This window comes from Chlamydotis macqueenii, chromosome W (assembly GCF_036417535.1).
Source record: "Chlamydotis macqueenii isolate bChlMac1 chromosome W, bChlMac1.mat, whole genome shotgun sequence".
Classification (NCBI taxonomy): domain Eukaryota; kingdom Metazoa; phylum Chordata; class Aves; order Otidiformes; family Otididae; genus Chlamydotis; species Chlamydotis macqueenii.
The window spans coordinates 43,203,764-43,228,291 of NC_141592.1; the positions used below are offsets into that span (position 1 = coordinate 43,203,764).

A 24,528-nucleotide genomic window follows, 5' to 3' on the forward strand; every position below is an offset into this window, starting at 1 on the left:
ACAGACAAATCGGGTAAATGACGACTCTTACAGGATTTAAGGGCAGTAAATTCAGTAATTGAGGATATGGGACCTTTGCAACAGGGGTTACCATCTCCTTCGAGGTACAAACTTTGTGTAAGTGAAAAGATGAATCCCTCAATATTGTCTCAGATTCTGCCTATGTGGTTAATGTAATACAATGCACTGAATGGACAATGTTAAAGGAAATTAATAATCCTTTGTTGTATGACCAGTTTAAAAAAAAAAAGTGTTGGAGTGAAAATAATCATCTGGAAACAGGTAATTGGGAAGGACCATTCCCTCTTATGATGTGGGGGAAAGGATATGCTTGTGTCTCTACAGGAGCAGTGAACAAGTGGATCCCTGCATGATGGGTACGACCAGCGCTCCAAGCTGCCTTGCGTTCGTTGGATTGTTAACAAGCTGTGTGGCAGCTCCATGGACATTAGTCACAGAAAGAACAAACGTGTGGGTAACTATGGCTGGTGCCACAGGACAGGACACCATTTGTCTGTCTGTATCATCTTCAAATAAGCCTTTCAGAACATGCTTGGTCAATCTGCCAGATCAGATAGCGGTAGGACGGCAACTCTGTGTACAAACAACAGCAGCCGCGAGTGCTAAATTACAAAAGATGGAACTTTTGGGATCCCTAAAGATGGACTTCTGCCTATTTTCTTTAACTATTCAGGAGCTAATGTTACTAGAGGGGTAATGATTGTAAATGCTTTAGGACCTATACATTGCAACGATACAGCATGGTGTAATCACGCGAGCACCTATCAAAATCCAGACAGCATAAAAGACCTAAACGAAGTACACATAGCTTTGAATCTGATTGCCAAGATAATATAGAGTTTTGGATACCAAGTAAAATTATTGCTGCTTCAATCTTTGCACCTGGTGTGGCAAGTGCCTAGGCATTAGCTACGCTAAATAAATTGGGCTGTTGGCTTGCTAAGCAAACGCATACAACTGCATTGGTACTATCAACGCTGCTAACTGATATAGATTCTATACACTACGCTACTTTACAGAACAGAACTGCTGTTAGCCTGCAGAGCACATATTTGACAGGCCTTGTTGTGTGTGCTGGCCATGCATGCAGCAATGTCTAGTCAGTACTCTGCCACTGAATCTGCTGAGGGTATAAACAGAGGTGGCTCGGAGCCGGGGAGAGAGGATGGACCCAGAGCACACTCTATGAACAACAGGGGACGCCCTGAAGGTGCTGTGCCTGCCTCCTTTCTCAGCTCTGACCCAGCCAGAGGCTTGTAAAAAACTAGTCACTGGCCTTGTAGATAAGAAAGTTACTGGAGTTGTTATGTTTGTAATAGGAGAAGAATGCCATAGTAGAAAATTACTAGAACGTAGTGAAACTTAGTTTTGCTTAGCAGTCATGAGTATGTATAATGTGTGATCAGTAACTTTATTGGCTAAGCTTGTGTGTGGCATAACTGGGTGGTTGCTATCTTTGGTCAAAATCAGAATTGTGATACTAGGCATCATACTAGGTATAATCATTAACATTCCGTGCTTGGTCACCTGCCTACAAAAGTGATGCAGAGAATACTACATCAGGGCGTGCACGCCATACGACGTCAGTTCCGACTGCCCATCTCACAGGCTCGGGCTGTAGTGGCAGCCTGTCCAGCATGCCAAGCAGCAAAGCTGAACCAGCCCTTATACTACCCAGGCATTAACCCCGGGGGTATGCTCCGAACCAGGTATGGCAAGTGGATATCATAGAGTAAGTGCCATTTGGCTGTCTCAAATACATTCATGTTGCGGTCGACACTTGCTCCCGAGCTCTCTTCGCATGTCCATTCACGACGTCCACGATGCAGAAATCCATCCTACACCGGAACCAGGCTTTTGCCTGTCTAGGGGTACGTCGGGAGATTAAGACTGACAATGGGCCGAATTATCGATCACGGGTATCTCGCCACTTCCTGCAGACGTGGGGAGTCCGCCATACATTTGGCATTCCTCTGAACAGCACCGGGCAGGCGATTATAGAACGCGTGCACAAAACCCTGAAAGCACAGCTAACGTGCTTAAGAGAGGGGGGAGAGAGGGCTTCGCCAGAGGTCTTAGTTGATAAAGCGCTTGTGGTACTGAATCATATGTCCTTTGCTGACCCCCAATCTGTTTCCCCTATCCAAAACCATTTTTCCTCGCGTCAGCCGCTGTTTGGGGGCAAGGCACTTCCAAAGGTCTGGTACCGCCTGCCGGAAAACCCACGTTGGGAAGGTCCCGCTGATCTGCTAATAACGGGACGAGGGTATGCTTGTATCTCCACAGGTGCGGGGACCTGATGGATCCCAGCCAGGTTGGTACAGCCGTGGCTGGAGGATCGGCAGGGTCACCGAGCAGCGCGGTGCTCTCCAGCTCATCCTAGTGGGACTGATCCTGATTGTGAGTCTTCCAATGCCATTGGTAACGACTAATTTCTGGGAGCAGTTCATGAACTGCGCCGACTCTACTCAGGTTTGCATAGCGCGTGGCCTCTTGGGCTCTTAAAAATGCCAACTGCACAGCCCTCGCCATATCTGAACTGGCGACTGCTTTAGCAGCACACGATGAAGGACTGACACAAATGAAGTTGGCATTAGATTATGCCCTTGCGAGGCCTGGCATCAGTTGCAGCGACCTAGAGGGAGTCCTAGGTCTCCAGGGTTACTGCTGTTTGGACTTCAGCAAGAACACCTCCTCGGCCTTGGAGAAGATGCGTGCGCATGCTGCCCAGTCAGTATTCAACGTCAAAGCCCTAAAAGGACGGGGTAATTTCCAGACCTGTTCGGTTTACCTAGATGGCTAAGAAATATTGTGTCTATAGGTCTGATGATCCTAGCAGTTGCTTTGATAATGCTTTGTTTGTTTCTGTTATTGTTATGTTTCTTGCATGCTATGGTTGAGGGTTCACTAGGCGACTCTCCATGATTAACTATGTTATGGTGGCATCCACCCCAGAGTACCAGCCATTAGACTAGGATGATTTAGCATAGAGGGGGGGAATTGTGGGGTAACGTTAACAGGGCTGCAAGTATGCAGGAGGGATGGTCCGTGGTGATTCGCGCGCTAGGCGCCAATAGGTCCATGAGTGCAGGGGGCAGGTGCGGTCGCATGTGTGACAGGCATGGATAGATCCATGGGCGCAGGGGGCGGGTGAGTTCGCGTGCATAGTGGGTGTGCGGGTATTTAACCCTGTGTTGTGCAGCATTAAATGGAAGGCTTAGCTTGACGGTATCCGTGTGATGCCCTGCTTTCCCCGGGGAGGGGCTCCGGTGCGTCCTGGTTTGGTTTGCTGGCAAGAGAGCTGGCATCTGTTATTGTCAGATTCTGTTTCAGCTTTAATAAGGGGAAAGCTCCTTTGACATCAGCTGACATAGGTTGTGCTTTTAAATGCATGAGTAGTACTATACAGCTGCTTCTGTTTAGTCCTCTGTGCTAATACAGCATCAGACTCATTTCATAGAATCAGAGAATCATAGAATGGTGTGGGTTGGAAGGGACCTTCAATGGTGAAATGGTCCAAACCCCCTGCAAGGAGCAGGGACATCCCCGACTAGATCAGGTTGCTCAGAGCCCCGTCCAACCTGGCCTTGAACGTTTCCAGGGATGGGGCATCCACCACCTCTCTGGGCAACCTGGGCCAGTGTTCCACCACCCTCACTGTAAAAAATTATTTCCTAATATCTAATCTGAATCTACCTCCCTCTGTTTTGAAACCGTTCCCCCTCGTCCTATCACAACAGGCCCTACTGAAGAGTTTCTCACTGTCTTTCCTGTAGGCTCCCTTGAGGTACTGGAAGACCGCTATCAGGTTTCCCTGGAGCCTTCTCTTCTGCAGCCTGAACAACCCCAACTCTCTCAGCCTGTCCTCACAGGACAGGTGCACCACCCCTCCTGTCATCTTTGTGGCCCTTCTCTAGACCCTCTCCAACTGGTCCACGTCCTTCTGATGTTGGGGGCTCCAGAGCTGGACACAGAGCTCCAGGTGGGGTCTCACCAGGGCAGAGTAGAGGGACAGAATCCTCTCCCTCACCCTGCTACCCACGCTCCTCTTGATGCAGCCCAGGATGGGGTTGGCCTTCTGGGCTGCAAGGGCACATTGCTGGCTCACACTGAGCTTCTAGTCCACCCTCAGTCTCAAGTCCCTCTCTTCAGGGCTGCTCTAGATCCATTCTCCGCTCAAACTATATTTGTGCCTGGGATTGCCACAACCCACATGCAGGATCTTGCAGTTGGCCTGGTTGACCTTCATGAGGTTGGTATGGGCCCACCTCTCCAGCCTGTCCAGGTCCCTCTGGATGGCATCCCTCCCCTCCAGCCTATCAATGGCACCACACAGCTTGGTGTCGTTGGTGAACTTGCTGAGGGTGCACTCTATCCCACTGTCCATGTCACCGACAGAGATGTTGAACAGGGCTGGGCCCAACACAGATCCCTGAGGGATGCCACGTGGCATCTCCCACTCGGGATCTCCCTCTTTAAAACAGAGGGAGATAGATTCAGATTAGATATTAGGAGAAAGTTTGGGGTTTTTTTTTGGTTTTTTTTTTTTGACACTGAGGGTGGTGGAACCCTGGCCTAGGTTGCCCAGCGCGGTGGTGGATGCCCCATCCCTAGAAACGTTCACAGCCAGGCTGGATGAGGCTCTGAGCAACCTGATCTGGTTGGAGATGTCCCTGCTCCTTGCAGAGGGGTTGGACTGGATAGTCCTTTAAAGGTTCCTTCCAACCTCAATGATTCTGTGATTCTATATCACGCTCTTAATTTATCTATGTACTTGTCATCGTTTAGCCCTGATCGGGACCAGACTACGCAGTCTCTCTCACTCCCCCCACCCTCCGAGGGAACAGGGAGAGATAATATAAGGGAAAGGCTCGAGGTCTGAGATAAGGACAGGGAGAGATCCTTAAAGTTACCGTTACAGGCAAAACAGACTCAACTTGGGGAAAAGTATTCATTTATTTCTAAAAACAAAGCAGGATAATGAGAAAGAGAACAAGAAAACCTCCCCTCACCCTTCCCTCTTCCCAGGCTTAACATTGTCTCTACTAACTTCCCCTCCCGAGCGGCACAGGGGGGAAGAGGGAATGGGGGTTATGGTCAGTCCATCACATGTCGCTTTATGCTGCTGCTTTATCATTGGGGGAAGAACTCCTCACATTTCTCCCTTGCTCCTTCGTGGGGTCCCTCCCACGGGCTGCAGTCCTTGGGGAAACTGCTTCGACGTGGGTCATCTCTTCCATGGGGTGCAGTCCCTCCACAACAGCTGCCCCAGCGGGCCCTCCATGGGCCACAGCCTCCTTCAGGCATCCACCTCCCCAGGTGTGGGGTCCTCCACAGGCTGCAGGTGGATCTCTGCTCCTCTGTGGACCTCCATGGGCTGCAAGGGCACAGCCTGCTCCACCATGGTTATCATCACAGGCTGCAGGGGAATTCTGGCCAGGAGCAGCATTACTCCTCCTTCTTCACTGACCCTGGCGTCTGCAGCCGTTCCTCTCTCTTAAGATAAATTCTTCACAACAGGCAGGGAGATGCCTCTCAGGATCTCTTCACATCGTCCATCTCATTTCCTCTCCACTTCTTGCAGCCAGGCCGGGCTGAGTTGGGCCCCGTCGGCCGCCCAGAGGGTGAGGCCTGCAAAGCCCACAAGGCTCGCGCCTCCCCCTCTCTGCCCCCACTCAGCTGCTTCACATCTTCTCTTATCTTTTTTTTTCTGTTTTCCCTTTCTTAAATATGTTATTGCAGAGGCATTATCAGGGAACATTCTGCTACCAATTGGCTTGGCCTTGGCCAGCAGCCGGTCCACCTTAGGCTCAGCCAAGTCCACTGGATAAAGGGGAGCGACTTCTAGCAGTTTCTTACAAAAGCTACCACCGTATCCCTCCTCACTAAATAAAACCAGAACAGTACTGAATTAAACAGAAGGAGTAACATCTGTCTTGTGTTTGCCGTCTGTTCTTCCCCTTGCGGGAAAATGAACAGAGTGGTGTGTTTTAGGTGGAGAGCTTAGCTCTAGTTCAGCTGAACGATGATAAAACTGAAGTGATGAACACTAGATCACTGGTTCCTGGTGGAAACAACAGGACTTGGGAGTGTTGAAAAAATTATTCAGGATGGTCCCCCAGACTTTACCATCAATGACAAATTGAGGAACTATCATTTAATATAGACTGACCTGACAATTGGAAGTATACTTCCCACTAAAAATTATGATAAGCGTGGTTTCCGACTCAAGCTATTTTTTCTGTCATCAACATAATTCAAGCTTTGCTTTTATTCAACTTCATTTTCTATCCTTAGTCAGATGATCCTCTCCATGTGATTTACTAATAACAACAGTCATCTATGGTGAAAGTTAAGTGGAACATGTCCATCCTATCTCTGTGTTGTTTTTTTACAGTAATAAACCTTTTTACAATACTAAACAAGGGTAACATCAACAAAATCTGTTCCATGACCTAAGTTTTGAACAATGAAAAACTGTCTGATCTTCATTGTTTTATGGCAGAATGGCATATATGACAACTTGAGAATATATGGAGATGTTCTGTTACTTGGAGAATAAGCTATTCTTTCTGCTGTATTACAGCAGGATTAACTACATTGATTTTACTCTTTAATTTCAGTTTATTTTTATCAAAATTTCCTCAAACTACTTGACTATCTGAAGAGTCTGATCTAAGCAGCTGTCTGATTCTGTAAAGTGAATTTAAACACATGCAAACTCTGATTTAAATTTAATGGGAAGATATGTACCTGCTTAAACACCTTCTTGAAGCACAGGACAAAATATGACTTGCAAGTACCAACTAGTGATATGTGTTGTGGTTTAACCCCAGTCAGCAATCAAGTACCACACAGCTGCTGAATCACCATCCCTCTCCCCAGAGGATGGGCAAGAGAATTAGGAAGGAAAAAACTCGTGGGTTGAGATAAAGACAGTTTACTAGGCTAGCAAAAGAAAAGATAATTATACTGTCCTGGTCTCGACTGGGATGGAATTAATTTTCCTCTCAGTAGCTGGTGTGTCTTGGATTTTGTATGTGAAGGATGTTGATAAACACCCTGATGATAGGAGTTGTTGTGAATGAAACCAAGGACCCTGTCCGGCTTTCCAAGTCTCGCTAATGTGCAGATGTAGGAGTCTGGGAGAGAGACAGAAAGAACAATTGACCCAACCTGGGCCAGGGTTCCACCACCCTCGGTGTAAAAAACTTTCTCCTAATATCTAATCTTAATCTATCTCCCTCTATTTTAAAACCATTACCCCTCGTCCTGTCACAACAGGCCCTACTGAACAGCCTCTCCCCATCTTTCCTGTAGGCCCCCTTGAGGTACTGGAAGACTGCTCTAAGGTCTCCCTGGAGCCTCCTCTTCTCCAGGCTGAACAGCCCCAACTCTCTCAGCTTGTCCTCACAGGAGAGGTGCTCCAGCCCTCTGATCATCTTCGTGGCCCTCCTCTGGACCCTCTCCAACAATCCCACATCCTTCTGATGTTGGGGGCTCCAGAGCTGGATGCAGTACTCCAGCTGGGGTCTCACCAGAGCTGAGTAGAGGGGCAGAATCACCTCCCTCGACCTGCTGGCCACGCCTCTTTTGATGCAGCCCAGGATGTGGTTGGCCTTCTGGGCTGCAAGGGTGCATTACTGGCTCATGTTGAGATTCTCATCCACCAGCACACCCAAGTCCTTTTCCTCAGGGCTGCTCTCAATCCATTCTCTGCCCAGCCTGTATTTGTACCTGGGATTGCCATGACCCAGGTGCAGGACCTTGCCCTTGGTCTGGTTGAACTTCATGAGATTTGCACAGGCCCACCTCTCCAGCCTGTCCAGGTCCCTCTGGATGGCATCCCTCCCTTCCAGCCTGTCAATGGCACCACACAGCTTGGTGTTGTTGGCGAACTTGCTGAGGGTGCACTCTATCCCACTGTCCATGTTGCTGACAAAGATGTTGAACAGGGCCAGGCCCAACACGGACCCTTGGGGAACTCTACTCGTCACTGGTCTCCACCTGGACATTGTTGGATACCTGGAGTACCAGGGGCACTTAGTGAACAATCCAGACCGAATGGAATTGTTATGTTTGTGAGCAGCAGGCTTCAAGGACATCACTGAAGCCTCTTCTGAGAAAGTACTGAAGCTGCCTGTAAGAAAGTACTGAAGCCACCTGTGAGAAAATAATGAGGCCGCCTGTGAGAAAGTAATGAAGCTTCCTGTGAGAAAGTAAACGAAGCAACCTTGAGAAGAAGGAAAACAGCTGGCATACGTGACTGGGGGCTGAATGTGAAGCAGGGTGCAGGTGGAGAGAGCCGTGCGCGTGAACATAGAGACTTAACGAATCATATTTTAGCTAGCAGCGCATGCATGATATAGTTAACCAATTAATAGAGTGCTTGCGCATGATACAGAATTAGAAGGGCTATATTAACCGGGATGTATCAACAATAAATTGGCATTTGCTTGATCATATTGGTCGTCAGCAGTGTCCGTTACTTCCGTGTCAACAGGTGGCGCCCGAACAGGGACCCTCAGATCGGTGTTGGACATCCCGATGGAACCGAAGAAGGAAAGAAGAAATGAGGGGGCGGAAGCCGGTCGAAGGCGAGTGCTGCCCCGGCACTCGGGAAGTCGCTATAGCGCAAAAAGGTACAAAAGGTACGGAGGGAATCTCGTCTTGGCCAGGCGAGCGGCCGGGGAGGAGATGGGGTCCACACTGACCAAAGAGGAGTCAGCAGTGGTTAAGCTCCTCCAACATATGCTCTCTATGAGAGGACTGAGTTATGACTCGGCCGTCCTAGAAGCTTTGCTGCAGTGGGCAAAGAAAAGGGAGTTAATCTCCACAGTTGATGCTGCTTTTGAACTCCCGACATGGGAAAAGATAGGAAAAGAGCTGTGGGATGAAATAAGTAAAGGATCAAAGGAGGCGAGCAAACTCTCCACCGTGTGGAGGCTAATTAATGAAACATTGATAAGCATGAAAGCCGAACGTTCAGTTGCCACATCTGCTTTTGCGGCCTTAACTGCAGCCCACGGGTCCACCTTCGCTACCAGCATGCTGTTCTCGGGTTTAACGAGCCCTGCCGCCGCCCCGGCATGTGCTGAGGGTGGAGGGGTTCGAGCCCCAGCAAGGACTCCAGGAAATGCAGCCACAGCCCCTATAACTATAGATATGTGGGCACCAGAGGAAAAAACTGCCAAAGGCTTTTCACCACCACCAGATGTACCACTGCCAGGCACCCCGCCACACTGCGCCAGTGCAGGCTCAGAGTCACGAGCCTTTTCGCCGGCGCCAACAGCTCTGGTTTATCCCCCGTTACCACCTTCTTCCCTGCCACCATGGCGTGAGGAGGAGGGGGATGAACATTCATCTGGCTTGAAGGACACACAGCTGCAAGAGACGCTAAAAAGGCTGGAAGCCCTAGAGGTTCGCCTAGAAGCATCGCTGGGAAACTTGTCAACTCCTTCACCTGTGCCACATCGAGACATGCCAGCGTCCAACCTATTCGTTCCGAACGGAGCATCGGGTGAGATCAGTCTTTTTGCACCTTTGCAAGGGATGCCGGCGGGAGGGGCCGGGGATTTGAATCCAACAGCGCGGTGGAAAGGGGTGATTCGAGATGCTTTGATAGAAGGAGAGCCTTTTCCCATGGCATTTCCAGTTGTGACTGATAATACTGGGAAAAGTGTGTTGAAAACATTAGACTGGAAAATATTGAAGGAAGCTAAAAAGTGCAGTTACTCAGTATGGGCTAAAATCATCATATGCTCAATCTGTGTTGCAGCATATTTTTTGTCACAGTTGTTAACTTCTTATTCTTAGAATGATTGTCCAGATGCTTTTGCTACTGTCACAGCAGCTGCAGTTCTTTCAGCACTGGCAGACTGCTTGTGATAGGGCACCTGCAACACCTCGACAACAGGGTGATCCATTATTTGGGGTGCAAACTCAAATGCTGATGGGAGCGGGACCCTACACACCATCTGATTGGCAAGCGCAATTTGCTACCGAAGTGTTACAACTGGGCCAAGATTTGGCTTATAGAGCGCTTGCTAGGGTGTACGATGAAAAGTCCGAACCTGCCTTTACGTCAGTAAGGCAAGGTCCCACAGAACCATATGGGAAATTTATTGATCGGTTGCACACCGCAATTATGGCTCACCCTGATTTGGATGATGACATGAAAGCAAAGTTCTTAGATATGCTTGCCTTTAATAATGCTAATGAAAAAAACTAAGAGAGCCCTTAGTGTGCTGCCAAAAGGATCTAGTACAGGGCAACTGCTGGAAGCTGCTGAGCGAACGTTAGAACAAGAAAAGGCTACAGTCATGGCTGCTGCTGTAGGTGCAGCAGTTAAACCGTTGATATCAATAAAGCAGTGCGTGATTAACTGTCTGTAACCCCCATTCCCTCTTCCCGCCCCCCATCCCTGTCCCGCTCAGGGGGCAGGGGAGGGAGGTAGAGATGGTGTTAAGCCCGGGAAGAGGGAGGGGTGGGGGGAGGTTGTCTTGTTCCTTTTTTCATTATCCTACTTTGGTTTTAGTGATGGTCTGTTTTGCTTGTAGCGGTGGCTTTAAGGATCCCTCCCTATTCTTGTCTTAAACCTCAGGTTTTAGTTTTCTTTCCTCCTATATGCCCGGGGCCACAGCCGCCGCCAGGCGCTCCCACCCCCCCGCCCCTGACATGGTTAACAGATACTCCTGTCTGAGTCAAGCTTTGTATAAGTGGAAGGACCGTTCCCTCTTATAACATGGGGGAAGGGATACACTTATGTCTTTACAGGAGCAGTAAACAAGTGGATCCCTGTCTGTATCGTCTGCGGGTATTTCAGAACATGTTTGATTGACCTGCCAGATACCGGTAGGACAGCAACTCTGTGTAAAACAGCAGCAACCACGAGTGCTGAGTGCTAAAACTACAAAAGATGAAACTTTTTGAGATCAGTAAAGATGGACTTCTGTCTATTTTTTTTTAACTATTCAAGAGCTAATGTTTCTAGAGGGGTAATGATTGTAAATGCTTTAAGATCTATACATTGCAACGACACAGCATGACGTAATCATGCGAGCACATATCAAAATCCAGACAGCATAAAAGACCTAAACGAAGTACACATAGCTTTGAATCTGGTTGCCAAGATAATACAGAGTTTTGGAAACTAAGTAAAATTATTGCTGCTGCAATCTTTACACCTGGTGTGGCAAGTGCCTAGGCGTTAACTACACTAAATAAATTGGACTGTTGGCTTGCTAAGCAACTAAATACAACTGCATCGGCATTATTAACGCTTTTAACTGATGTAGATTCTATATACTATGCTACTTTACAAACCAGAACCACTGTTAGCCTGCAGAGCACATATTTTGACAGGCCTTGTTGCATGCGCTGGCCATGCATGCAGCAACACCTAGTCAGTACTCTTTCACTGAATCTGCTGAGGGTATAAACAGAGGTGGCTCGGAGCGAAGGGGAGAGGACGGACCCAGAGCACACTTTATTTACAACAGGGGACGCCCTGAAGGTGCTGCGCCTGTCTTCCTTCTCTGCTCTGACCCGGCTGATAACCATCCTCTTGCTCAGCGGTGTCTTTGGCATAGTTGGGTTAGTAACAGAATAGATCAGCAATAGATTTTTTTATTATTAGCACAAAATCATGATTGTCAGGATTTTGATGGGCTTTGCTGCATGAATCTGTCTGATCATTCGGAATCTATTCACAAAAGTATTCAAAACTTGCAAAAAGGAGTACAAAACCAGCAACAAAGTGATGGTTTTGATATATTCAGAAATCTTTTGGTGACTTGATATAAGCTTGTTACTAATAGCTGTAGGATGCTTATTCATTCCTTTTATATATGTATTTTGATCTATATTCTGTGTCTTAAAATGTGTGCAGACTTTAACAGATAAAGCGTTGAAACAAGCCTCTTCTCATAAACAAAGAAGGGGGAGATGTGGTATTTCGCTGAGCCAGTACGGTATCAGACCTTGGGGGAGGAATGCAATCATGCTCTCAGGAAGAAAGCCATGGAATGAGAAGGGAAGCTTTAAGATACAAAACATTGTTAGCAGAATTTATGGCTTGTTTCAACAGAGGCCTGCAGAAAACTAGTAATTGCTCTTATAGATAAGAAAGTTACTGGAGTTGTTATATCTATAATAGTAGAAGAATGTTATAGTAGAAAATTACTAGAAGGTAGTGAAACTTAGCTTTGCTTCGTAATCATGAATATGTATAATGTGTGATCAGTAATTTTATTAACTAAGCTTGTGTGTGGCATAACTGGGTGGTTGCTGTCCTTGGTTAAAATCGGAATTGTGATACTAGGCATCATACTAGGTATAATCATTAACATACCATGCTTGCAAAAAATGATTAACAACTCAATCTGGCTAAAAAAAAAAAAAAAAAAAAAAAAACCACCACCAAAAAAACAAACCCAAACAACCATGAACCTAGTTGATATTGTAGTAAAATAAGGTCAGGAGTACCAAAAAGGGCTGTAGGAGGACCATGTTATTTTGGAAAATTGATAGTGTTTACTCCATCTATGAGAACATTATGGAATCATACGCGAGCAAGAAGATCGCTAAAAGTATTGACTCCCCATTGTGACGGCAATTTAACCCTGTTGGGTACAGCTGAGCGGATAGCATTATCTTTATTTGTTCCTTGGGCAGCAACTGCAAAAACTTTAGCTAACTTAAATAAATTAGCTTGTTGGGCACAAAAGCAAATGAATTTAACCTCTAGCATGTTATCAGGATTATTAGAAGACATGGATAGCATGCGTCATGATATTTTTGCAGAATCTAGCAGCCATTGATTTTTTGTTATTAGCGCATGGACATGGATGTGAAGATTTTGAAGGTATGTGTTGCATGAATGTTTTTGATCACTCTAAGTCGATACGCTATCAGTTGGCAGAGTTATGATGCAACATGCATGCAATACAAGTGGAAAGCAGGTTAATAGACTGGTTGAAATCCTTGGGGGTCACAGGCTGGCTAAAAGATTTGATAGTTTATGGGTTGGTATTATTGACGGGTTTGCTGTTGACACTGATGATTTTGGGGTATATTTTAAAATGCTTTGTGAAAGCTATGGAACGTATGATGAAAGTGGGTCTGGATTGTTCAAAACCAAAAGGGGGATTTGTTGGATACCTGGAGTACCAGGGGCACTTAGTGAACAATCCAGACCGAATGGAATTGTTATGTTTGTGAGCAGCAGGCCTCAAGGACATCACTGAAGCTGCTTGTGAGAAAGTACTGAAGCCGCCTGTAAGAAAGTACTGAAGCCACCTGTGAGAAAATAATGAGGCCGCCTGTGAGAAAGTAATGAAGCTTCCTGTGAGAAAGAAAACGAAGCAACCTTGAGAAGAAGGAAAACAGCTGGCATACGTGACTGGGGGCTGAATGTGAAGCAGGGTGCAGGTGGAGAGAGCCGTGCGCGTGAACATAGAGACTTAACGAATCATATTTTAGCTAGGAGCGCGTGCATGATATAGTTAACCAATTAGTAGAGAGCTTGCGCATGATACGGAATTAGAAGGGCTATATTAACCGGGATGTATCAACAATAAATTGGCATTTGCTTGATCATATTGGTCGTCAGCAGTGTCTGTTACTTCCGCGTCAACAGGACATGGAGCCATTGACCACAACCATTGAGTGTGGCCATCCAGCTAATTCCTTATCCACCGAGTGGTCCATCCATCAAACCCATGTCTCTCCAGTTTAGAGACAAGGATGTCATGCGGGACAGTTTCAAACGCTTTGCATAAGTCCAGGTAGATGATGTCTGTTGCTCGTCCCTTGTCCACTGATGCTGTCACCCCATCAGAGAAGGCCACCAAATTGGTCAGGCATGATCTGCCCTTGGTGAAGCCATGTTGGCTGTCACCAACCACCTCCTTGCTCTCCATGTGCCTTAGCATGGTTTCCAGGAGAATCTGCTCCATGACCTTGCCAGGCACAGAGGTGAGGCTGACCGGCCTGTAGTTGCCCGGGTCCTCCTTGTTCCCCTTTTTAAAAATGGGGGTTATGTTCCCCCTCTTCCAGTCATCGGGGACCTCACCAGACTGCCATGACTTCTGAAATACAATGGCCAGTGGCTTGGCAACTTCATCCACCAGTTCCCTCAGGACCCGCGGATAGATCTCATCAGGTCCCATGGACTTGTGCACCTTCAGGTTCCTCAGATGCTCCCAAACCTGCTCTTCTGCTACACTGGGCAGTTCTTCATCCTCCCAGTCCCTGCTTGTGCCTTCCACAGCTTGGGTGGCGAGACAAGAGCCCTTATCGGTGAAGACTGAGGCAAAGAAGTCATTAAGCACCTCAGCCTTCTCCATGTCCCGGGTAACCAGGTCACCCGTTTCCTTTCGGAGGAGGCCCACATTCTCCCTGGTCTTCCTCTTATCCCCGACGTACCTATAGAAACTTTTCTTATTTTCCAGATTTAATTGTGTCAGGGCTTTAGCCTGCCTCACCTGATCCCTGGCCACTCGCACAACCTCTCTGTAATCCTCCCAGGCTACCTGTCCTCACTTCCACCCTCTGTAGGCTTCCTTCCTGATTTTCAGTTGATCCAGAAGCTCCTTGTTCATCCACGTGGGCTTCCTGGCGTTTTTGCCCGACTTGCTCTTCATCGGGATGCATCGCTGCTGAGCTTGGAGGAGGTGCTCCTTGATATCAGCCAGCTTTCCTGGGCCCCTCTTCCCTCCAGGGCTGTCTCCCATGGCACTTTGCCCATCAGATCCCTGAAGAGGCCAAAGTTTGCCCTCCTGAAGTCCAGGGCAGAGACCTTGCTGCATAGCTTCCTCGCTACCCCATGGATCTTCAACTCCACTGTGTCATGGTCACTGCAGCCAAAGCTGCCCTTGAGTTTCACATCCCCCACCAGCCCCTCCCTGTTGGTGTAAACAAGGTCAAGCATGGCACCTCTCCTCGTTGGCTCCTCTATTGCCTGCAGGAGGAATTTTATTTTTTTTTGAGAAAATTTTTTACAATGAGGTTTGTAGAGCACTAGAACAGGTTGCCCAGAGAGGTGGTGGATGCCCCATCCCTTGAACCGTTCAAGGCCAGGTTGGACGGGGCTCTGAGCAACCTGATCTAGTTGGAGATGTCCCTGCTCCTTGCAGGGGGGTTGGACTAGATGACCTTTGAAGGTCCCTTCCAACCCTAACCATTCTATGATTCTATGATTCTAAGTTGTCGTCCATGCATTCCAGGAACCTCCTGGATTGCCTGTGCCCTGCCGTGTTGTCCCTCCAACAGATGTTGGGGTGGTTCAAGTCTCCCATGAGGACCAGGGCTTGTGACCGTGAGGCTGCTCCTATGTGCCTGTAGAGGGCCTTGTCTGCTCTTCCCTCCTGGCCAGGCGGCCTGTAGCAGAATAGTAGACTGTTCAAATCTCAAGACTGATTATGCACAATATCAAATATCTGTTATATTCTCAGAGATGAGAAGAATATAGCAAAGATGGCAGGAAACAGTGGTAGTGGAGCATTCTCTGGGGATCACTAGAAAAACTAGGAATGCTAAGAAAATTCTTCTGCGATGAGATACTATAGGTTAGATGCAGAGTTTTTTTGGTTGCTTTTTTGAATCTTGTTGGTATATTTGTGCGTGTGTTAATATAGCTACATCATAATTCTTCAAATAAGAGGAGTGACATAAGAGTTGTAGATATGATTAGTCAAGTTACATGCTCATATAAGAGCATTACAAATTGCTTTCTGCAGCATGTTTTTTACTGGTTAATTTATGGGAGTGCATGCTTAATCAAACCTTATGGTGTAATTTCTTTATCAGCCACTGGTGCTGCAACCACCATCTATGCAGTTGAGGCAGATGGTGACCCAAATACTGGATTTGAAAAGTCAAAGGAGCTAGGAGAAGTACAGTATCTTATTAAATGGAAAGGCTGGTCACACATCCATAATACTTGGGAAACTGAGGAAACACTGAAGCAACAAAATGTTAAAGGAATGAAGAAACTGGACAACTATAAGAAAAAGGATCAGGAAACAAAGCGCTGGTGAGTATTTTTAGAACTACTTCCATGTTGCATACTTTTTGTAACAGTATAGATGTTTTATTGTGTTTCTGTGAGTTCTGTTGCCTCTTTGTGAAGGCATAGTTTCACGTGCCTATACAACAGGAAGACAAAAGCTTTAAAGTTGAAGCTTCCCTAACACCTTATGATCCTGTAAGATTCTGAGCATGCCAACTTTACTTGAGCAAGTGAGAATACTCACACATCTTGTAAAATCGGACCTTTAAGGAAGCAGCTTCTGCATCTAGATTTTATTGTGTCCGTTATAAATGAAGTTTTGACAAGATGAGTGGTGGGTTTTCTGGTTTTGTTTTCAATCTCACTTTTTACTAATTTTGTCATTGATTGTATTTTCATCAGAGTTCTTCAGGAGTTGCTGCAGAGATTTAAAAAAAATCAGAAATGGCTAAAGCACTCAAAACATCACAGCATTTTCGTTAAAGCCTCAGAACCAAGAAGTTAAAAAATCCTTACATTTTAGTGCTATGTTTTGGTATTCCATTTTATTAGTGTGTTTTTAGTGACTCCTACTAATAAGATAGATTCTTATAGTGAGCCATCAGTGCCGTTCTGTGAAAATGCCATGTGAAGTACACTACTCGGTGTTGAGAACAGATATTGTATATGATCTGTGTGACTATTACAAGCTGTAGCTGATAATAATGTCTCTTGATAAGCTTTCTCAGTCATCAGTGATGAAGTACCTAGGCCAAATGCAACACTTTTATAGCAGGAATTTCAGAGTTGTAGCTTCTTCAAAGAAGCTCTCTACGCTTACATTCAGAGCTTTAAAATTGCCAGATTTTCTTAGTTTTAGAACTACACAATGTAATAAGTGCTGCAAATAAATTCCCATTTCAGGCTGAAAAATGCTTCTCCAGAAGATGTGGAATATTATAACTGCCAGCAGGAACTTACAGATGATCTGCATAAACAATATCAAATAGTGGAAAGGATAATTGGTACGTGACAAACTTCCAGATGGAAAACAGTGTTGAGAATATTGCAAGTTTATTGCTTGCATGTTGAATTTTTAGTTAAGAAATTTAGATTATTAAGATCCCTAACAACTTAAAGCAAAGCAAAATATCTGATGAAGAGAAAAGTTGCCATACTGTCTTTGCTGTGAAACTAGTTCATGTTGTCGTATCACCTGAAATGTGTACTTTCTTAAAATACAGAAGGAAAATATTGATCTGGTATCTCTGATGCATTTCTGCAGCTCATTCAAATCAGAAATCAGCAGCTGGTTATCCAGATTACTATTGCAAATGGCAGGGTCTGCCTTACTCAGAATGTAGCTGGGAAGATGGTGCTCTCATTGCCAAAAAATTTCAGGCATGCATTGATGAGTATTTTAGCAGAAATCAATCCAAGACCACTCCATTTAAGGACTGCAAGGTGAGTGTGTAATTTCAACGGATTTATACAGTTGCAATAATAAAAATGAAATTGACGTATTTTACACATCCAGAAATAAGATACATATTATAAAATATTTTTTGAATGTTGTCCAGAGCAGTAATAATGATAGCTCTCTCTATATATGTAGCAAGTATTGCTATTAAGAATAGCCTTTTGTAGATAGTTATTTCCTACTTATTTTATTGCCATTCAAAGATGGAATTGTTTAGTACTTTAATTTGTTTTAAAAGTAACCTTTGTGAATGAGTTCATGTCACTTCTGTTGTGGAATTTAGATCAGCAGTAAAACTAATTTTAGCTTGCAAATGGGTTGATATTGTTATATGGCCTAGTTGTTTGTGATGTATAAAGACTAGACTTGGTGACCAAAGAGATTCCTACTGCTACTTTGTTTCTATAAGAAAACATTTTGGTAACTTCACTTAGTAGTAGGACTGATGCTCAATTTGCTTTTGACAGATTCTAAAACAGAGGCCAAGGTTTGTTGCACTAAAGAAGCAACCATCATATATTGGAGGACGTGAGAGTTTAGAGTTAAGAGATTATCAGTTAAATGGATTGAATTGGCTTGCTCACTCATGGTGCAAGTGAGTATAGTCTTAAATTAGTCTTGCTGTTTTTCATTTGAAAGCATTTATAAATTTATTTATTTATTTGTATGTGTGTTTTTTTTAGAGGGAATAGTTGTATTCTTGCAGATGAAATGGGTCTGGGTAAAACAATACAAACAATTTCTTTCCTGAACTACCTGTTTCATGAACATCAACTGTATGGGCCTTTCTTGCTAGTCGTGCCACTTTCTACCTTAACATCTTGGCAAAGAGAGATTCAAACTTGGGCTCCTCAGATGAATGCTGTGGTTTACTTAGGAGATATAACTAGCAGAAATATGGTGAGTATTTCTTTGTATCATTGAAAAAGATTAGTGGTAAACAAGACTCATTTCATGTTCCTGTCTTATGCTACTCTACAATATTTTGATTAGGAATGAGGAAATACTTATTTGAAACATTGTATTTAAAATGGAAATTAAAAGCATAAATTTTGATCCGATATAAATGTATGTGAAAGATTTCATTCCTGCTTAATAATACAAAGGATTAAAAATGCAACCTTATAGAATCACAGAATCATAGAATGGTTAGGGTGGGAAGGGACCTTTAAAGCCCACCCAGTCCAACCCCCCTGCAAGGAGCAGGGACATCTCCAACCAGATCAGGTTGCTCAGAGCCCCCCGTCCAACCTGGCCTTGAATGTTTCCAGGGATGGGGCATCCACCACCTCTCTGGGCAACCTGGGCCAGGGTTCCACCACCCTCAGTGTAAAACATTTTTTCCTGATGTCTACTCTGAATCTACCTCCCTCTATTTTGAAACCATTACCCCTGTCCTTTCACAACAGGCCCTACTGAACAGTTTCGCCCCATCTTTCCTGTAGGCCCCCTTGAGGTACTGGAAGGCCGCTCTAAGGTCTCCCTGGAGCCTCCTCTTCTCCAGGCTGAACAGCCCCAGCTCTGTCAGCCTGTCCTCGTAGGAGAGGTGCTCCAGCCCTCTGATCATCTTCGTGGCCTCCTCTGGACCCTCTCCAACTGGTCCATGTCCTTCTGATGTTGGGGGCTCCAGAGCTGGACGCAGTACTCCTTGCATTATTTAAGTGCATAAAATATTTTAGCCAGACAGACATAATCTTAATTTGTTTTCTGAAAGGAGGAATGTAAGTAACCTTATCCATTAAAGAAAATAAAAAAGCCACAAAAAAAAAAAAAAAACCCAAAAAAAACCCCCACACACAAATCCACCAAAAAACAACCAAACAAAAACCAACAAACACTCCTCCACCACCAGTGTTTAATAACTTCAAAAAAAAAAAAAAGCTTTACGGCTTCACATGTTGTGTTTCTTTTTCATGATCAGATTCTTGTATATCACTTAACATGTATATTGTTGTAGTATCTGAAGTCATCCCGATCAATAAGACCATTTTTCTCTAGCTTATAGTTCACTTGATTCTTCTTGTAGATAAGAACCCATGAATGGATGCATCCACAGACCAAGCGATTAAAATTTAATATACTTCTAACGACTTATGAAATTTTGCTGAAGGATAAGGTAATCACACTTACTTCTTCAGGGAGATAAAATCATTTGTAGAATGTTAAAACTCCTTTAGAGTTGGCACATATTTGGGTTCTGGGCCATTAAATGGATGGGGGGAGTATGACAACTTTACTCTTGGAAGTATGACAGTGAAGTTTTCCTTATGCACTTTTAGATGTTATGTATGTGTGGTGAGAGATTCTGCCCCCTCCCCCCCCCCCCCCCAATCAAGTGGGTAAAACTTCTTTTTCTTCAGTTTGCTTGAGCTTCACATTACTGTAATAAAGAAGAGAGTCAACAGTGGATTTTATTTTTTTGTCAATTGAAAATTTATGGATCAGCTTTTTGCCTTCCTCCTCCCCCCCAAGTATAAACTTGATTTATACTTTCCTTTTAAACTTGAGATGCTTGCATAGCCTTTTGTTGAATCCAGCAAACATAAAAACCATAATTAATACTAAAAGCATATAAGTGTCCATTTGTTATTAAAATAAAAGGAGTGATGGTGTATATATAACCTCATGTAAACTGTCAGAAATTGCATAATATATTAACTTGTATTAATGTCTTTTCCCCCCCTCCAATTTCTTTAAGTCATTCCTTGGTGGTCTGAATTGGGTGTTTGTAGGAGTTGACGAAGCTCATCGTTTAAAAAATGATGATTCTCTTCTCTACAAGACTTTAATAGACTTTAAGTCTAATCATCGTCTTCTTATTACTGGAACCCCTCTGCAAAACTCCCTCAAAGAGCTTTGGTCTTTGCTGCACTTCATCATGCCAGAAAAGTAAGGATTTTTTTTTTTTTTTTTTGTGGTCAAGTTTCAAATTTCTTACAGCAGAATATTGTAGTGATTAGAGAATCAATAGAGGTAAAAATTGCATTGTGAAATAGTTTAAATATTTTATATAAAATACATGCACATATTTTTCATGCTGCTCTTGATAAATTGTTTTAGTAGCAGTTGTCACTTTTTCTGTTTTAGCAGTCCACAAAAATGATGGATTGATTTGTGGCTCAGAACTCTGAAAAGATACTTCATCTTAATCTAAAAGGAAAATCATGTGGATTTACTCTACGGAAATAGAATGGGGCTGAGGATGTCTTCTGTGTTAGTACCATGAATGAAAACAAGATAGTACCACAATGCCCAATATCCAGCAGTTCAGTCAGGCAGCCAATTTGCCCTTATGGTTTACATAGGATAGATTTACTGTATTGACATTATTCTATACTGACCTCTCTTGGCTAAATAAGAGGACATGTTCCTTTTGGATCTCTTGTAAATACAAAGCACTGTAGCTCTGAAGCTATGCATTGCATTGACTTCTTCAGAACCTTACAAGCAAAGCCACGAAGAGTGTTGTCCAGCACCTATTCTTCATTTGATCACAAAATCCATTCTCTCAGTCTGTCAGCACATACCAGAGGATAATCACATTTCAACTAGTCCATACAAGCTCCAAAAAGTATGTGGTCTGTTCTCTTGCACTTCCTCTAGCTATACAACTATGTTTTCATGCTACTCTTGAAGAATATAATGGAATTTCTGCAACCCTCTACCTGGATTTCCATGCAGAAAAGTAAAATGTTGTGTTTTAACTGGAAAAATTAAAATTCAGTAGTTTGTTTTGAATTTTCATTCTGCAAAAGTGTTTGGAAATTTCCATTCTCCTATTTGCAGACAAAATATTTGGAATTTATTGTGAGATGCAAATTCAGAAACTTATTAAATAAAACAGAGGAGAGTAGGGAAGAAGTCCATATGTGTTTGTGTGCATGTGGTATATTTATGGTCTTTGTGTGTCTGTGTTCATGATATGTCACTCTTTTACCTTTATTCTTTCTTATGTTGAAGGTTTTCTTCCTGGGAAGATTTTGAAGAGGAGCATGGCAAAGGGAGAGAGTTTGGTTATGCAAGTCTTCACAAAGAACTTGAACCATTTCTACTTAGAAGAGTTAAAAAAGATGTAGAAAAGTCTTTACCTGCTAAGGTTGAACAAATTTTGAGGATGGAAATGAGTGCATTGCAGAAGCAATATTACAAGTAAGTAATAACACTTTTTAATTCTTGCTATTTTAATATGTCTATATGAAAATTACTGAAGTGTAATAGTTCTCATAATGCAATTTGAACTGATTTGTTGAGAGCTTACATCCTTCATATTTCTGCAAATGGTTAGAAATTACTTCCATTGCACATTCTATATCATAGGTGGATTTTGACCAGGAATTATAAAGCCCTGAGTAAAGGTTCAAAAGGCAGTACCTCAGGCTTTTTGAACATCATGATGGAACTCAAGAAGTGTTGTAACCATTGCTACCTCATTAAACCACCGGATGATAATGAATTCTATAATAAACAGGAGGCCTTACAGGTAATACCTTTTTTATTTTTTTAAAGTGATTTACATCTCTAATATGCACACAGTAATTTTATAGTGTTCTGGCAAACTATTAGTTCTTATTAAAAGAAGTTCTTATTAAGAAAGAACAAGTTCTCTATTAAATGTGCATCCTGAGTTTTACAGGTAAGTGAATTGATTGTTTTTTTTAGTTTGTTTCTTAACTAGAACTGAATAATAGAGAGATCAATGCTAAATAAAATATCTCTGACTTGAATTATGATCAAAATAAGAAGGAAATAGTTTGAAATAGTCTGTGTATTTTCAGATTAAATAAACTTAAGACCTATTTTAAATGCAGATTAAAATAAAGCAGTTAAATAAACATTTACATTGAATATAAATGCAAATGCATGTGACTGGCAGTGGTACACCAACAGTCCATGTGATAGCAGAAAGTAATCTGCAGAATCTCTTTAAGCTTTTTTTGTAATCAAACACTGTTCTCTGCATGCCTTCAAACAACCAAAGTGAAAGGAAAAAAAAAGTAATAAATATCCAAAGCTTAGTCTGGTTTTGTTGTTATAAATGAAAGCAATTATAGCATCACTACCAAAGATGATCTGTGATTGTGTTGTGGATTTATAGTTTGATTTTTTTGTAAAGGTTAACTAATCTTTGTACCAAAACTGTTAAGAACCACAGCAACAAATAAAAGGACTGTTATAATTGATGCAGTTTATAACAACATAAATGTTTCTAAAGATCATGGTGTTTTTTTCTGTAAACTTTGAAGTTCATAATTTAAATACTTTCCCAAAACTACTAGATTGAAATCACAAGCTGTCACTGCACAAGCTATTTTATATTATAAAGTGCTTATCAAAGTTAAAGGATGTTTCATTTGTAACTTGGGACGCTCTAACTACTTAAATTTATAATGAAACTCATCAGAACTGTTCAGCCATTATTGCTACTAATTGCATACTTGTAACAATGATTTCCTTGGCTCATCTGAATAAGCTTTGTTAGCTCTAATTATGAATGATACATACTTCTAATTTCTGGCATAAAGAATAAAAGCACCTAACTCCAAATTTTTCATTCCCCAAATTTCTATCCTGAGCCTCTTCACCTAAAGAGGCCTAATGTCTTCAACATTAAATTCAACATGCACCTGAGTTTCTGTTCTAGTTGTTCCTACTGGAGCTGAGAAGGAGTAACATTGTAACCTAGCTAAAGTCTGTTGATCTCTACAAACAAGATTCCTCTCACTTTTATCTTACCTGAGAAACTTGACTGATTAGGCATTGTTTAAAAATACTTAGAGGATCAAGTAGCAATGCTTATTTCTGTTCAAAAGACAGAAAGTGAGGAGCAAGTAATACTAAGGTAGTCAGATAGTCTCGTTGTTGTTTATTTGGTAGAAAAGAACTTAAGTCTACACTGTAACTGCTCTAACTCATAGCACAGTATATTTACTTAATATTTTAATGAAATGTTAAGATGCTGTTTTATGAGCCAGAGTTGAGAAATGCATTTATTTGAAAAACATGCTAGTCAGTACTCCTGTTGATTTCAGTTAGAGTACTTAATGCTTTTATAATGAATTTTTTACAAGATCAGGATTGACTAAATACTTATTAAACTTTCATGTTCAGTTAAAGAATGTCTATCCATCTGCAGTGTGTATTAGTTTTGAGGTGAACTTATTTTACACATTATTATATTTACACATTTTCTTGTCTTGTAGCATTTAATACGGAGCAGTGGGAAACTAATCCTTCTTGACAAGCTACTGATTCGTCTACGAGAACGTGGCAACAGAGTACTGATTTTCTCTCAGATGGTGAGGATGCTAGATATCCTAGCAGAGTATTTGAAGTATCGTCAGTTTCCCTTTCAGGTAAGAATTTTGCTGGTAGTAGCCAAGAAGCCTTGATCTTTACCACTTTATCTTAAGAAAAGTGTCATAGAATCATAGAGTGGTTTGGGTTGGAAGGGACCTTTAAAGATTGTCTAGTTCCAACCTCCGTACCATGGGCAGGGACACCTTCCACCAGACCAGGTCGCTCACAGCCCCATCCAGACTGGCCTTGAGCTCTGCCAGGGATGGGGCATCCACAGCTTCTCTGGGCAACCTGTGCCAGTGTCTCACCATCCTCACAGCAAAGAATTTCTTCCTTATATCTAATGTAAATCCACCCTCTTTCAGCTTAAAGCCGTTACCCCTTGCATATCACTACATGCCCTTGTCAAAAGTCCAACTCCACCTTTCCTGTAGGCCCCCTTGAGGTACTGGAAGGCCGCTCTAAGGTCTCCCCGGAGCCTCCTCTTCTCCAGGCTGAACAGCCCCAACTCTCTCAGCCTGTCCTCACAGGAGAGGTGCTTCAGCCCTCTTATCATCTTCGTGGCCTCCTCTGGACTTGCTCCAACAGTCCCACATCCTTCTGATGTTGGGGGCTCCAGAGCTGGACACAGTACTCCAGGTGTGGTCTCACCAGAGCAGAGTAGAGGGGCAGAATCCCCTCCCTTGACCTGCTGGTCAAATGTTTTGTGTGTCCTTTTTCTAGAAAGATTTATGAAAGT

General features: G+C 43.4%; 1 protein-coding gene across 1 annotated transcript in view; it reads left to right on the forward strand.

Moving 5' to 3' along the window:
• Nucleotides 1-15,498: 15,498 nt before the first annotated feature.
• The window catches only part of LOC147596713 (ATP-dependent chromatin remodeler CHD1-like), a 40,441-nt gene continuing 31,411 nt past the window's right edge, over nt 15,499-24,528 (forward strand). Inside the window, exons 1-11 of the mRNA XM_086769618.1 lie at nt 15,499-15,514; nt 15,832-16,057; nt 16,937-17,037; nt 17,298-17,476; nt 17,960-18,087; nt 18,176-18,392; nt 19,519-19,608; nt 20,191-20,381; nt 21,453-21,641; nt 21,810-21,972; nt 23,693-23,845. Of these exons, the coding sequence (XP_086625744.1) occupies nt 15,499-15,514; nt 15,832-16,057; nt 16,937-17,037; nt 17,298-17,476; nt 17,960-18,087; nt 18,176-18,392; nt 19,519-19,608; nt 20,191-20,381; nt 21,453-21,641; nt 21,810-21,972; nt 23,693-23,845 (1,653 nt within the window). The remainder of the gene's footprint in view (nt 15,515-15,831; nt 16,058-16,936; nt 17,038-17,297; nt 17,477-17,959; nt 18,088-18,175; nt 18,393-19,518; nt 19,609-20,190; nt 20,382-21,452; nt 21,642-21,809; nt 21,973-23,692; nt 23,846-24,528) is intronic.